This window comes from Pantherophis guttatus, chromosome 4 (assembly GCF_059756535.1).
Source record: "Pantherophis guttatus breed Tessera chromosome 4, ASM5975653v1, whole genome shotgun sequence".
NCBI lineage: Eukaryota > Metazoa > Chordata > Lepidosauria > Squamata > Colubridae > Pantherophis > Pantherophis guttatus.
The window spans coordinates 46,482,986-46,498,770 of NC_142066.1; the positions used below are offsets into that span (position 1 = coordinate 46,482,986).

The 15,785-nt window shown below is 37.6% G+C and overlaps 1 protein-coding gene across 3 annotated transcripts in view; it reads left to right on the forward strand.

Moving 5' to 3' along the window:
- SKAP1 (src kinase associated phosphoprotein 1) overlaps window positions 1-15,785 on the forward strand; it is a 443,107-nt gene that overhangs the window by 333,510 nt on the left and 93,812 nt on the right. For all 3 annotated transcript variants that reach the window (XM_034415558.3, XM_034415557.3, XM_087892076.1), the window contains 4 exons: window positions 5,285-5,362; window positions 7,538-7,621; window positions 10,906-11,030; window positions 14,259-14,322. In XM_034415558.3, coding sequence (XP_034271449.1) covers window positions 5,285-5,362; window positions 7,538-7,621; window positions 10,906-11,030; window positions 14,259-14,322 — 351 coding nt within the window. The remainder of the gene's footprint in view (window positions 1-5,284; window positions 5,363-7,537; window positions 7,622-10,905; window positions 11,031-14,258; window positions 14,323-15,785) is intronic.

Here is a 15,785-nt window from a genome sequence, read left to right on the forward strand (position 1 = left end):
ACAGTGCCTCTGCAGCAACAGGCACACCATGGCCGCCTTGGCAGCCTTCGCCTCCATGCGCTGCACTTGGAAGGGGCCACCGCTGCTGCTGCTCTCCCTCCTCACTTGGCTTCACAGTGTGCACCCGTCCACCTGCCCTCCCAGAGCAACCCACCACTGTTTGCTTTCACTTCACAGCAGGACAAGAAAGGAAGCGAACAATGGCGGTGCAGCACATGCAAGATGCTCCCCTTCTTAAATGCACACTGTTGCCAGCTGTGGCTGATGAAAGCAAACGGCAGTGCTGCGGCAGTGGTCCATGAGGGCAGGCTGGCCATGGATGTCAATGGGCTGCTCCACATGCATATATGCATGTGCTACAGCACCGCCATTGACTTTCTTTCTTCTCCTGCATGAAATGAAAGCGAACAGTGGTGGGATTGCTTCAGGAGGCCAGGCAGGGAGGGAGCGAAGCGGCAGCCCCTTCCAAGTGCAGCCATCTCCCCACGCTTTTAAGAAGGGGAGCTCCGGTAAGTTTCACTACAAGAAGCCTGCAGCCGCTGCATCTTTCAGCTCCAGGCACACTGAAAAAAAGAGGCTGCAGCTGCAGGTTTTTTGCGACAGGGGAAAATAGGATTTTAGAATAGAAAATAAAAATTACATTTTTTCCCTACCAGGTTCTGTGGGCGTGGCTTGATGGGGGTGTGGTCATTTGAGTGGGCATGACTATGAGTGGCATCAAGTTGATCACACTCCCTCAGTCACAGGAACCCCCCACCAAGCCATGCCTACAGAACCGGTAGGGAAAATTTTTAGATTTCACCACTGATATAATGGTCATTTCTTTGGCCATTATTCTTTACAGTATCATGTAGTATGATGAGTATACATTTATTGTTTTAATTTTTTGCATATATGTAGTCTTTGACGTACAACCACAATTAAGTCTGGAATTTAGTTCGTATGTCATTCCAGTCATCAAGTGAAATGCCCAAATGACAACCTTGCTCAACAACTGCAATCCCTGCTTTCCTCATTGCAGTTGTTAAGCAGATAGAGCAAAAGAGCAAAGATTCTTTCCTGCAGTCCAGTGCTGCAGTTTGTCTGCCCTTCATGGAAAGGAATTCCATCTGAAAATTCAAGCAGGAGTTTGCGTCATTGGGCAATCTCTGGAGGTTGGTTGCAAATACCCCATGCGGCAAATGGTCTGTGCCAAAATCTTGCTTGGATTTTGGGAGAGACTTTTTCAGCCAGCCTTTTGGAAAGTAAAATGCTCTTTGGCAGAGAGACTCTGACCTGTGTGTGGCAAAATCAATCTGGCAGGCAGTGCTTAAAGAGAATTTTTATAAGATAATGTATCCTTGATATTTGTCCACAGAGAAATTGTTTAGAATAAAGGTACTTGGAAATTTTTGCTGGAAATGTGTACAACATGAAGAGACATTTCATCATGTTTGGTGGACATGTAAAAAGGCCAAAATAATTAATTCAGAAAATGTTAAAGGTTAAAGTACAACTGAAACCATAAACTTTTTGTGTGGGACTAAGGGACAAGAGCTAGAAAAAGTCACGGAACTTTGTTTTTATATATGGCAATTGCACCAAGGCTATTAAATGCTCAGAAATGGAAAGTCTCAATTATACCAACACAGAGAAATGGTTGATAAAGATGATGGAACTTACAGAGAAGGTTAATGAACCTTTTTGAAGAGAGAAAAATAATATTCACATTTATGATTGACTGGAAATCCTAAGACATTTTCTATGAAACAGAAAAACACAGTTTTCATTAGTGGTTTTGATGAGTAGGGAAAAAATGGATAATATAAAAAGTTGAGGGCTTTTTGTAAACGTACAATAAGAGAGCAATTTGTAAATGTACTTATAATTGCTGCAAATAAAATTCTTTCTATTTTTTTCCTTTTTTATTCTTTCTGCACTTTTTCCTTCCTTCCTTCCTTCCTTCCTTCCTTCCTTCCTTCCTTCCTTCCTTCCTCCCTGCCTGCCTCTGCTCTTTATTAGTTTTTGTTTTATTTGTTTACTAACACTTTAATTAAAACTATTATAAAACAAAAAACTACCTGAAAAACTACCTACTGAGTAAAACCACATCCCAAAATAAAATAAAAGCTAACTAGCACTTTAAAGATTTAAAGAATATAAAACAAGTGGCATCCTTGCTGCTCTCTGAACTTGGTTGTTAGCTTGCAAATATATTGAATTAGATAACAACATCAGTGGTAGTGAATGTGGACTTTGCTCCCTGTTTATAGACACAATATTGTTGCTTATTGTTGATAGTTTGTCTGGCATTCCGCACAGGTGAAAGAGTATTGAAATTGCCATAATGGAGGAATGGATAGCAAAATGTGAGAACAGGTAGAGATGGCAAAGCTGACCTATGGGACCAGGAAGGAAACAAATGCTGTTTAAAAGACTTATACGGAACCTTATATGGACTTTGTGCTATAAGAAGAAAAAAGAGAAATGATTTTTGGATTTAATGATTGAAAAAGATGAAAAATAAACAAGGAGCTGAAAAGATTTTTAAAATACTTAAATAGGAGAAAAGACAATTCTTCAATATCTGTTGAAGAAAAAGTTGGAAATATATATTTCTTTAGTTTCTTTCATTTTTCTTGAGCCTTTTTTTTAACTTTAGGTTTGATTTTTACTATATACAAAATTTTAATAAATACATATTTTTAAAAGATCAATTATTATGTGGGTATCTCTAAAATATTCTAGAGATGACTGGACTGCATGAAACTGTTTGAAATCTCGCAGTAAATTCTGAGAGGCAATACACTGCACATGTACCATGAGCCAGATATCTGCCTTCTTTGCAACCTTCTATGGATCCTCAAATCATTCATCATAGATCATGTCACCAGAGACATCTAGAATGGGCACTGTTTTTTCTCTGAACTCTCACAGAAAAATTGAAAGAATTCACTGACTCTGTGTTTCTAGTTTTCTGCTAATTAACAAGAAATATAAGTAGAGGAGGCAACAGGTTATGTAAATATCTGAGTGAGTGAACGTAAATCTCTAGTGAGCATGCCTGAAAATCAAGGCCGGGTTCAGTACATCCACAATATGATGCATCTTGAAGTGAGGTTATATTTGTTTGATTAAATATCCAAAGTTCAAAACCAGTCTGATATTAATGCCAGAATTTATTTGATTCTTATTTTCAGTGCCGCAATTTCTTGTAATTTCACCTCAGAAGATATACTATGTATAGTATCATCTTTACTACTGAAATACTCAAATATCTGAAACTGAAGTGTTTTGGAACAACAGATATAGAACTCATATGAAATACATCCTCAGCAATTCTCATTTATGTAGTTAACTATTAATCTTTTCCTGATTTATTTCAGGGTCAGGGTAGGGTCCTTTTTACAGAAAGACCCAGAAGAATCAAATGAGAGGAACATACAGAGTTGCTATATCAATGAGATGGGCGACATAGAAATTTAATAAATAATTTTTTCCTGTAATGCATAGGCTGTCTGAAAATGTTCTGCCTTTTTGCAGAAAGTGGGATAGAATGATAGGAACTGGGATTATTTAGAAATCTTAGTCTGTGTTGCTCCTGATCCATAAAACAGAGGCCTTCATGTGGCCCTGCATAGTTGAGTCATCAGATTTTCATACACATGCTTCCTTTTCCATTTAATGGTACTATACACAATAGATTATTGATATATTACTAATTTGTCACATCTTGTTGATCCTTGGCATTTGGACCATTTATGATTGGAATAAGCAAGTAAGATCTCATGCTGGAATTTATATAAGAATCTACCACTTCTGGAAGTTATCCACATTTCATGCTAGGAGATTGTACCGAGCCTAAGGGTGGATTGAGAAAAACACTGATGACAAATCTAATTTTATATGACACCAAATCTCTTTTAAAGCTGTAAACAATATATTTCTATACTATTTCTTTACTACTCTTCCTCCCAAACTGCCCAAAGCAATTTACAAAGAACAATTAAAAGAATCTTAAATGTAACCATCAACAATAAAACCAACAATCCTAAGAATCAATAAAAATTCAAAAATTAAAACAAGATTCTTTTTTTTAAAAAAAAGCAATTAAAAAGGCAATTGGGGAAAAAAAAAAACTTGCCCTGGAGCAATTGTTATTCTACAAATGCCTTAGTGAACCAATATGTCTTCAATGGGCTTTCATTGAATCCATTTGTTGGTGCTTAAGGCAGCACTTGTACACCATCTTTCTGAAAGTAAGTTCTGTTAACGCTACCAGTTTTGCCACGAAAATGAGTGGTTTATTGTATGACTAGATGAGATTCTGAGTTATTATGCATCGAAAATTTCTAATTTAGCAACTCTCGTTAAAGGTGCATTTATTAAAAATATGTGTGATTTTTAAAGAAAATAAAGCATAAAAACTGACTAGTTTAATTTAGCAGAAATTCTGAAGTATAATCAATTCAAGCCTGATTTTCATAGATGCTCTTGCGTTTTTCAAGCCTGAGTTCCATAGATGCAAGTGAGCCAGATAGTATGTTTCTAAGCTAATAAGAAAAGAAGTATTTTTTAAACTCATTGCTGACTTAAATACCATTTTAAATATGCTGGCTTTCTCATATCTATCTTGACATCAGCATGAAAAATTAGTTGACTAGTGCAAAGAGGAATCAATTATAGAATTTTTTCCCCTTCCCCCCCAATCATTAGTTTGCATTGAAAGTTTTCTTTGGAGATTATAGCAAACAAAGGTCAGAAATACAGTCTTTAGGGCAGTGATGTAGCTGTCTGCAGCATTATATGGGTTAATCATTCCATCATGAGAACTTGTAAACCAACTGGTCAGGTCTAATCTCAGACCTGAACTTTAAGCACAAAGCTTTGCATTTTCAATAGTGTTCATGCACAATGATATTGTACTGGCTAATCATCACATTGTGTCAAATTTTTTTCCCTCTTTCTCTTTTATTTTAATCAGAAATAGATATTTTTTTTCCAGTGTATAATCTATCTTGTGTTGCACTGCAAGAACTCACACAGCTTATCAATATAACCAATATGAACCTTACTGTTATGTTACTGTCATGAAAGTAATTACCAGCCTCATCATTTAAGCTTTGTGAATTTGGTAGTAATCAAGAATAGATATAACATACAGTACATACTGGCTTTTTTATTTTTATTTAGTAAAAATTTTTGAATGGCTCAGTAGCCATAGCTCTCTGGGCTGGTTACAACAAAAACAAATGTGTTCCGTCTTGGGATAGTTGTAAATTTTTATTATTATTATTATTTTTAGATGAGAACAATATACAGAAGGCTATTGAAGATCAAGGAATCGTTTTAAAACAAGGCTATTTGGAAAAGAGAGCTAAAGGTGAACATCTACTAATTGATTATTTATTTATTTGTGTATTTATTAATCAAATCAATATGGCTACTTATCTCATGGAAAATTACACTGGGTGGTTGATAACACCCCAATAAAACAATAAATATAAAACAATTGTTACCTAAATCTCTTATAAGTTAAAACATTGAGAACTATAAAATATCACAAAATAACAGGGTTGGAATCAGTGGTGGGTTTCAAAAATTTTTACTACCGGTTCTGTGGGTGTGGCTTGGTGGGTGTGGCATGGCTTGGTGGGCATGGCTTGGTGAGCATGACAGGGGAAGGATACTGTAATATCTCCATTCCCACCCCACACCAGGGGAAGGTTCCTGCAAATTCCCCATTTCCTCCCAATCAGCTGGGAATTGGGAGGCAGAGAATAGATGGGGGTGGGGCCAGTCAGAATTTTTACTACCGGTTCTCCGAACTACTCAAAATTTCTGCTACCAGTTCTCCAGAACTGGTCAGAACCTGCTGAAGCCCACCTCTGGTTGGAATGGATATTGGAGGCCTTCAAGTCCAACTCTGCTCAAGCAGGAGACCCTATACCATTTCAGACAAATGGTTGTCCAATCTCTTCTTAAAATCCTCCAGTTTTAGAGCACCCACAACTTCTGAAGGTAAGCCATCCCACTGATTCATTGTTCCTACTGTCAGGAAATTTCTCCTTAGTTCTAGTTTGTTAATCAGAACTAAATAAGAAAATAAAGTAGTAGATGGAAGGATGTTAATAATAAGGGAGTCACCTCACAAGTTCATCTGGCCCTTGGGGTCCTCAGGCCTGCTGGCATAACCAGGTTTTGAAGGACCTTTGAAAGCTCAGGAATGGTGAGGTCGACCTAATCTTTGTGGGGAGAAGATCCACAAAGCAGAAAAAGCCTGCCATCTACAGCTTGCCAAATGAAGCTCCCTAGATGAGAGAATTGGTAACATGATGATTCTGTTGGATTTGGTGAGGCAGATGAAATTAGCAAATTAGCCTTGTCCTTTGCCATGGTAGAGCTTTAAAGGTCAACACCAGCACCTTGAATTGGACCCAGAATAAGCTGGTAACCAATGCAATTCCCCCAACAGAGGATGAATATACATATAACTGCTTGTGCTTTTGCATTTTGCATCAGCTGACGTTTCCAGAAAGTTTTTAAGGCGTAAGATCCCTTGGCATAAGTAAGATCCTTACCATTATTAAAATCAACTGTTGTTGATTTATGAATTCACATTTCTGTATTCCTATGTTGTCCATGCTTTAAAACTTGTAACCCTCTGAGCAAAAATTATGGTTAACTTTTCATGCAGACATTTGGTGCTGAGAGAAGTACATAACTCAAAGTACAACATCAATTGATAGAAGTGATTGCATTTGTTTCTACCCATTTCAATATGATTATTATTGTATGTTTAATACCATGTATTAAACAGATTTTTCTCTTGTTGTCACATGTCATCATATACCAAGTCTATAGACATACTCTTAATGGAAGCCAAGGTCTGGAAAATAATTAAAATGTATCAAAATATCCTGCTTGCATCAGTCCATCAATTTGCCATTCCTTCGGTTAGATGAAGATAAGGTGTTAATAGAAACAATATTGGAGCAGAGAAAGAGAGCAGCAAAGAGAGAAAGAAAAAAAAGGGAGAATTAATATCATTATCCCTGGAATTTCTTATTCTTTAAAGAATTGTAACAATACATAGAAAAGGATATTCCATGCTTTATCAAATGTCACTTACCTATTTGGCACAAGAGGCAAATAAATCACTGGGCCCTGGAAATTAGAGAAAGTGACCACATTTTTTATACTTTGGAATAAGATTTAACCCCTGCCAAATTAATTAAAATATTCAGCGAATAGGTCCTCAATGAGAGTTTTCTAGATGTTTTCAGCTTTAAAACATATAGAAAGTGCCACAAGTCTATGGAAAGACTTATCTACATGACTTGTCAAGTGTTATGTAAACTGGGAATTGTCATAGTTGAAATCCAGCATATTTTTTTCAGGTTGGAAAAGACTGCAGTAAACAGACAAAAAAAGTATCTTGTATACACAAAATGCCTTGGAGCAATATGTATTAATACTAGAAATAATTGTGATTGATATTCCAGCCTTTTCAGAAATACAGAATCCTTACTCATTCCACCTCCTTTCTTTTTCACAGACTCCAAAATCTTTGGTTCTGAGTGGCAAAGGAGATGGTGTGTTCTTGACAATACAGCTTTCTACTATTATGCAAATGAAAAAAGTAGGTGATACCACACCCATGCTTTCTGTTCCTTCACTGCATCCTTTGAACTGAGGTTTTAAAAAAGCTGTTCTCTTTTTAGGAGACTGTGCTCATGAGTGGTCCTAAATCTCCAGTGGATCAACTGGAGAAGACAGCGGTAAAAGAAATACTGTTGTCCAAAATTCATTTTTACATTGTAGCTTATTTATTCTCTGATATTTTCTGCATTTATTACAAACATTAAAGCAGTTCTACACACAAGGAACCCAGGGAGATGAAAATCAAATTGTTAAATCTCCTATAAATCATGTAAAATTGAGGGGAGGGAAATATCCACTAAAGTTTGCAACCAGTTGGAAGTTGAATATAGATATTCCTGATCCAAATGTAACAGAAGAAGCATTACATCATATTGGCTCTTTTAGCTGGGTGATGAATTAGCCACCATACAATGTGGGATAATGCCATTAGAGGCAGCCTTAAGACAAAGAAAACTGCCTGGTTGAATTCTAACACCCTTGTCAGTTAAAGATGAGAGAAAAGGAGAAATAGAGACACAAGGCCCTGTGTATATAAAATAGACCCCATTTTTCCCCCATTAGTTGTCAGATGGGTTTTAATCCTCCCCTAAATGTCCATATATAATCTTGTGTGTCAGCATGTATAAATATTTTTCGGTTATGCTCGATCAGATGCATATAAACAGGCTAATACTTCCAAATGACTTTAGCATGGGTTAGATAGATGGGCTCCGATTTCATTGTGCTACTATGCAGAAAAATTGAATGTAGGTTAAATATGCAGTATATGTATGCATGTATATGTGTGTGTGTGTGTATACACAAACATAAAGAGGGGGGAGGGAGAGGAAGGGAGGGAGAGGGAGAAAGTGTGTGGGGGGGGGAAGAGAGAGAGAATAGACCAAGAAAGGATTGTGTTGGACTTTCTGAACTGGTGATGTGTATTTTTCTACCATAATTCTTGAGATGACAGATGCTGCATCTAGGAAACTGTAGATATATATACCTGCATACAAGTGCATATCCATAAAGCCAATCCCCATGTTCCCAAACACACTGTAGTTTGACTGAGAAAAAGGAGTATGGAAGAGGGTGATGGAACAAGAAGACATTTAATTCTCAGAAGCTAATATTATTGACATCACAGGAACAAAATGCATGTGTATCAGGTGACTGGATCTATAAGGCTGGTGTTTGGAAGTCTCAAAACTCATATCTCAGAATCCAACACTGTCTTTTGGTGTAGCAGCTTAGGAATTCCTGCTGCCACTGGAGGCACCACATCCAGCCCACAACCCCAGTGTGTGTGTGAGAGAGATGGCTCACTCATACTGCGCTGCCTTAGTGGTCATTATAATGCCTATGGCACAACCTCCTACTCATGTAACATAGAAAAATGTAGCTAGAGGATTCATCACTTCCTTTTGGGGTAGGGGGCGGAGACAGAGTAATTTCAGAAGAAATGAACTAAATCAAAATTTTAGAAATAAAATGGAAAAATATTTTTTAAACTTCACATTGACTTTAACTTTCCAAACATTCATTTTCAGAAAAAGATAATTTACAGTGGTGCTCAAGTCATGAGAGAAACAGCCAGTAATTTAGAAAAACAAATATAAAAAATTTGGGAAAAAAAATACAGTGCTCCAGTTAAGCAACAATATAGTGATGGTCTACTGCATAAGGAGATGAAAAAGAATATCAAATTAATGTTATCAGTTACAAGGAAATTCTACAGAGAAAAATGTATTTTTGGCATCCAGCCTGAAGTATTTAATACAAATTCACACTGTGAGTTGAGCATCCAATTTCATACATTGCACAAAGAAAAAAGAAATTCAGTATCACATAAAAACATATATCAATAATCTGTTGCAAAATCCTGGCTAGATATAGATAGGAATTTCTGTAAAAATAGTCTTCTCTTAGCAAAAGTTCTATGTTTCTGTTTTACTTATGGTATCTTTTCACCAAACGGTGGAACTTGGAAATTTTATCTCTCCCTCATGAGAATATGTTTCATGAATGTCTACGCCTGCTTTCTATTCTACCTCTGTAGTTCTCCTGAATCACTAATGGACAATCATATCATCCCAACTGCTATTTTGTTCCTGTGAGATCACAATGTCAATATTAAATGGCTAATCACTGTACATTAGTGATTTTCTGATAATTCTGGGTAGGAAGTAAAAAAGAAAGGGTTCATAGCACCTGTAAAATGGGGGGGGGGTTGAAATATTTCATCTATCCACTGGTGTGATATCATAAAATAATCCTTCCTATAGCAACCAAAACCCCTTCCCCACTAAAATAGATGTGCTTTAATAGAACAGCATCTTCCAGCAGTCCTAATCAATGACTTAATTGGGAGGGCAGGGAGAACTTTTGAGTGAGGGCAGAATCTGCCTTCTGATCCTGCAACATGGATCCTGTGGAATGATCCTCCCTTTTTATCACCCTCCTGCATATTAGCTTGAAGCAAATGCATATGTCAAGTCTGCCATATGGAGACAGCTTTAAATTGCTTCATCCAGCAGCTGTTCAGAAGTGGAGAGTTATTTCTGTTCAATTTTTTCCAAGCTGTTGCAAACTTGAGGAAGGGTTGTTGATGCCAGAATGAGGAAAATCTAAAATGAAAATCGTTGCACTCAGATCAAGTAATCCATAAAATAAAATGCACTTTGAAAGAGTATAGGTAGTCCTTGACTTACAACAGTTCATTTAGTGACCATTCAAAGTTACAATGGCACTGAAAAATGTGACTTTTGACAGTTTTTTACAGTTATGCTACTTTGCAGCAACCCCATGATCATATGATAAAAATTCAGATGCTTGGCAACTGGTTCATATTATGACCATAGCTGTGTCCCAAAGTTATGAGATCCCCTTTTGCGAGCTTCTGACAAGCAAAGTCAATGGGGAAAGCAGTTTCACTTAACAGCCGGGTTACTAACTTAACAACTGCAGTGATTTATTTAACAGTTGTGGCAAGAAAGGTCATAAAATGGGGCAAAACTCACAGAAGTTTTGGGCTCAGTTGTAATTGTAAAGCAAGGACTGCCTCGATGGCAGGAATAAAAGAATGATTAAATTCTTCTCTGCTATCCATAGTTCAGTCATCATTCTATAAGCTGCCCAAAGTCACTTTGGATAATGATATGGCTGGCATAAAATTTAATAATAAATAAAATAAGTAAAAAATAAATATAAGGAATCTTGAAGACCTTAGGGTCCTGTGTTGAATACCAATAATGACTCATCATTGCTATTGCTATTGAACAGGCAAACAACCAAAAGGCATGTTTGCTATTGAGAACTATCATGCTCAGTTGGCTCCCTATCTGCGCAAGGATTCCCGAAGAGATTGCTGCTTTGAACTGACTTCTCCTGGTAAACGAACCTATGAGGTATGATTAACAGACATGGAAAGTGTTCTTTCTGCCAACATGAACTGTAGGAAGAGTTTTCATCACAAAATTTAATCACAATATGTGTTTAATGAGGGGAAAGATAACATTCTATATTCTGTATTTCAGAAAATACTCAGTGAAATGTTTGGGCTTCCTTTGTCGTTGATCATGTTTATAGAGGTTCATCCAAGTAGAATTTTACAAATAGCACTCTCTATCTGTTTATTTAGCCATCCATTTATTTTAGTTAGTTGTAAAATTCTAATATCCCGACTTAAAGAATATTTTGCTATACAGTATAAAGCTTAAAATGTTTTTCAGCTGCTCTGTAATGCTTGCCACAGAATTTAGCTAGAAAGTCAGCATGGCATGCCATGACAAAAAGTTTCATTATGATTCTTTTTGTTTACCACATATATATTTCATTGCTGTATTTTTAACCTATTTTATCCTGGAATTATTTCATTTGACATGGTTATAAGAACAATCAAGAATAATCAACTACTATTACTGCTATTACTTATGAAGCTGTTTTACAGAGTTGATTGCCCTCTGCCAGTGTGAGATACAGTTCCTTTTTATATCCATTTAAATCCATTTCCTCTCTTTCCCATGATTCAACAAATGCCTTGCTTTACATTCCTCAGGCTTGGTGCTGTCTGATAGTTATTGACATAACCAGTGCTTTTGTTCTGGGAAATTCTGGCTCTCGGCATGAGTCCTATATTCTCCTATGCACAATATGCAAACCCTATAATTTTTTGTTAAGGGAATGGGATATCCCTCTTTCTTTCTACTAATATATGTTCAACACTTATATTAAAATATGTAGAATTAAAAACCAAACTAAAAACTACTGTAATCCCCCTGCACTATTTTTTTTTATCATTCTGCTCGATTTAACTTATCCTGGCATTTATAAAAGTGGAAGGGGCCTAAACATTGCTGCTTCAGAGCTGATATGGATTAATTTATGCTGAGTTTGAAGTTGATACAACCCAATCAACATGTGAAAATCCCACCCGGTAAAATTAATCGAGATTCAGGTCTGTTCAAAATATCTAAAGTGAACCAGACCTTGTTCTTTAGCTCTAATAGATTGCTGCTTCTCATTCCCATACCTTTTCTCCCTGGTTAGCCTGTTAGCTATTCTTCTGACCCTTCTTTCAGTGTTTATCTCTGCATCCTTCCTTCAGTGATCTTGAGCAAGCTTTTTACACCAAAGTGATATTGAAGCAAAATATTCTCTGCCTCATTAGGAGAGTGAAATAATTACCCTAGAGCAGGGGTGTCAAACTCAATTTCATTGAGGGTCACCTCAGCATTGTGTTTGACTTTGGGAGGGTGGAGTGGGTGTAGCCAGCTCAACTTCACTCATGTTGGGGGCGCCTGTGGTGGGCCAAGCACTGTGCCAGCGAAAACAGACTCCTGAGCTCCGTTTTTGGCTGCGACAGCCTCCTGCAGCCCATTGCCAGTGAAAACAGATCTCCGCCTGTGGCCCCCATTAGCTCCATTTTTGCTGGCAGAGGCACGGCAGACCCATTCTTCCAGGGCGGCCCTGCGGGCCAGATCTAAGCACCCTGTGGGCCGGATCTGGGCTATTCCAACACCTGTGTACTCCTGTGACAGAGTTTGCAATTTAATCTGATGTATCTCCAATCATTACACATTCTCCATTGTTTTGTTTCCTTTCAATATATATCTGGACAGCCTCTTCTTAGAAAAGTGGTATACCCTTTTATGATTATTTTAAAAATACTCACATGTTCTATATGAATAATGTGAATTTCATGAGGTGATCAAAAAATGTGTGCTTTCTGAGCAGTGGTGGGTTGCTACCGGTTCTGGGCAGTGGTGGGTTGCAAACCGGTAGCAGCGGTGACAGGAGGCTCCACCCACCTGCCCAGACATCATCAAATACAATCTGTGCATGCACGAGCGACAGTGGTGGGTTCCTCCCAGTTCGGTCTGGTTCGGCCGAGCCGGTAGCGGTGACGATATGACATCACCAAACCGGTTCTTCCCCCCCCCGCCCTCCCACCCCCCCCACCTACCCTCATTATTCTTACCTTTTATTTGGTCCCACCCCCAATCTATTGCTGACTCCTGAGTCCCAGCTGATGACTAGAGGGAAAAAAACTGTTTAAACTCTTGCCGCGGGGCTTCAAAGGGCCGTCCTACAGCTAATCAGTGTTAAAAGCAAACAAATGAGTTGGGTCGTAAGTGTGAGGACTGGTCGTAAGTGCGGGGACCTTCCAGAAATGACTCTGACCAGCTAGCCACGCCCACCTAGTCACATGACCTCTAAACCACACCCACAAAATAAGCCATGCCCACAGAACCGGTAGTAAAAAAATTTAGGACCCACCCCTGACAAGCGAACCGGGTAAGGTAAGTGAAACCCACCCCTGTTTCTGGGATTCCAAAATAAATTCGGACATGCAGAAAAGTTCAATTCCTCATTCCTCAATGAGTCTATTTAGATTTTTAAAATAAGTGAACAAATGTAAGAATCACATTTTTTAAAAAAGGGGGGAAATTATTTTACACAGAATGAGAAGAAGTGAACAGTGGTGGAAATGAAAGACATTCTGATATTTATCCAGACAAAAAGATTACAGAATAAGGCTTACTTGCCTATTCATTACCTTTCTTATTGTTCACTGATTCAGCAACTGAATGAGTAAACTGTCCTAAAAAACCCTACTGCATTTCAAATGATCCTAAGGAATAATATATATTATTATTGCATGCTGTTCTGAATTCATTCTTAATAATGACTTATGGATGGATGGATGAATGGATGGATACAGGTAGTCCTCAATTTACAACAGTTCATTTAGTGATAATTTGAAGTTACAACGGCACTGAAAAATGTGACTAATTACCATTTTTCACACTTAGGACTACCGTAGCAGCCACTTGATAAAAATTCAGACACTTTACTTGTGTTTATGATAGTTTTAGTGTCTTTGAGTCATGTGATCCCCTTTTACGACCTTCTGACAAAGTCAATGGGGAAGCCAGATTCATTTTACAACCATATTACTAATTTAGGAACTGCAGTGATTTGCTTAACAACTGTAGCAAGAAAAGTTGTGAAATGGGGCAAAATTCACCTAACAAATGTCTTGCTTAGCAACAGAAATTTTGGGCTCAATTATGGTCATAAATCAAGAACTATTTATATGTATTTGGCATTCTGATTTTTTATTTCTTTTGCAGTTCACAGCTGCTAATCCTGCAGAAGCTACAGACTGGGTGGATCATATCACATTTCTGCTGAAAGGTGAGTCCCTTAGGAAGGATCAAACCCATACTTTAATTCTAAGAATTAATCAATGAATCAATTACATATTTATCAATCAATTATGGACATCAATAACCTTAGCTAATCCACCAATTTGTGGATTAGTCATTCTCTTCAGCTTTCACAAAGTGGAAGGAGAAGAAATAATCTCCTAAATGTTCTTCAAGTGAACGTGAAAGGAAAAAGCAGACATTCATACTCAGTGTCACAAGTATGAACATATCTGTCCTGTTCTTCTGGACTTTTGACAATATATGTTCTCACTCTCCTGTATCTCTTCGTTCTCTGAAGATACCCGCTTTTATATCAGTCCTGGGGGTGGATACTGGTAGAGTCCAAACTGGTAACAACTTTGTAATGTTCTTCTTTATTTTATTTATTTGTTTGTTTGTTTATATTTCATATTTCTTAATCACCCATCTCCCTTGGAGATTTTTGAAGGAGATATTTAAAGATTCTTCTCCAGTCAAAGTTATGCTTGCCATTCTTACACCCAATGATTACAAGACCATTTCCATTTATCTCCAGCAGTCCACAGGATTTCAAGAGCTATTTATTTTTCTGATTATTATTATCAAGATTTTCCACATAAGTGTTGCCAGTATTATAATACTGTACCTATCTTTTTCAAAATTCATGCCCTTATTCTTCCTTCAGATATAGGCATGCTGCATTTATGGATACCAATCAAATCAACAGGACTTTCTTTCTCTGCCACATATTGTTTGTCATCACTTTCCCTTCCATGGCTCTCAACTTATTTATCAACAGATTATTTCTATCCTGAATGAAGGGTATCCTCTTGAGAGCATACCTCAGTTCCACAAACTTCAGTTAATGTATCAGGTATTGTATACCTTAGAATCATAGAATCATAGGAGTAGAAAAGACCTTGGAGGCCTTTTAGTCTAACCCCTTGTCCAAGGCAGGGGTTAGACTGCTTATTCAATTCTGGACAAATGGCTGCCCAATCCTTTTCTTAAAAATCTCCAGCAATAGAGCACCCACAAATCTGGGAAACAAGCTAGTAATGTTTCACACACACTTTCAGGAAACTTTTGCTTAGTTCCAGGTTGGATCTGTCTTTAACGAGCTTCCACCCATTGTTTTTTGTTCTGCCCTCAGGTGCTTTGAAGAATAAGTCAATTCCCTTTTCTCTGTATTAGCGCCTGAAGTATTGGAAGATAGCTATCATGTCACCCCTAATCTCTTTTTGTTAGGCTAGTTCCCTTAACCATTCATCATATGGTTTAGCCTCCAGACCTTTGTCATCCTTATTGCTCTTCTTTGCACTCTTTCTAAGGCTGCAGCATCTTTGTTGTGTTGTGGTGACTAGATCTGGACACTGTATTCCAACTGTAGCCTCAGTAATGCAGTATAGTGCAGTGATATACCTTCTGTATTCTTGATGCTTTCACTCTATTGATGCAGACTGCATTGAC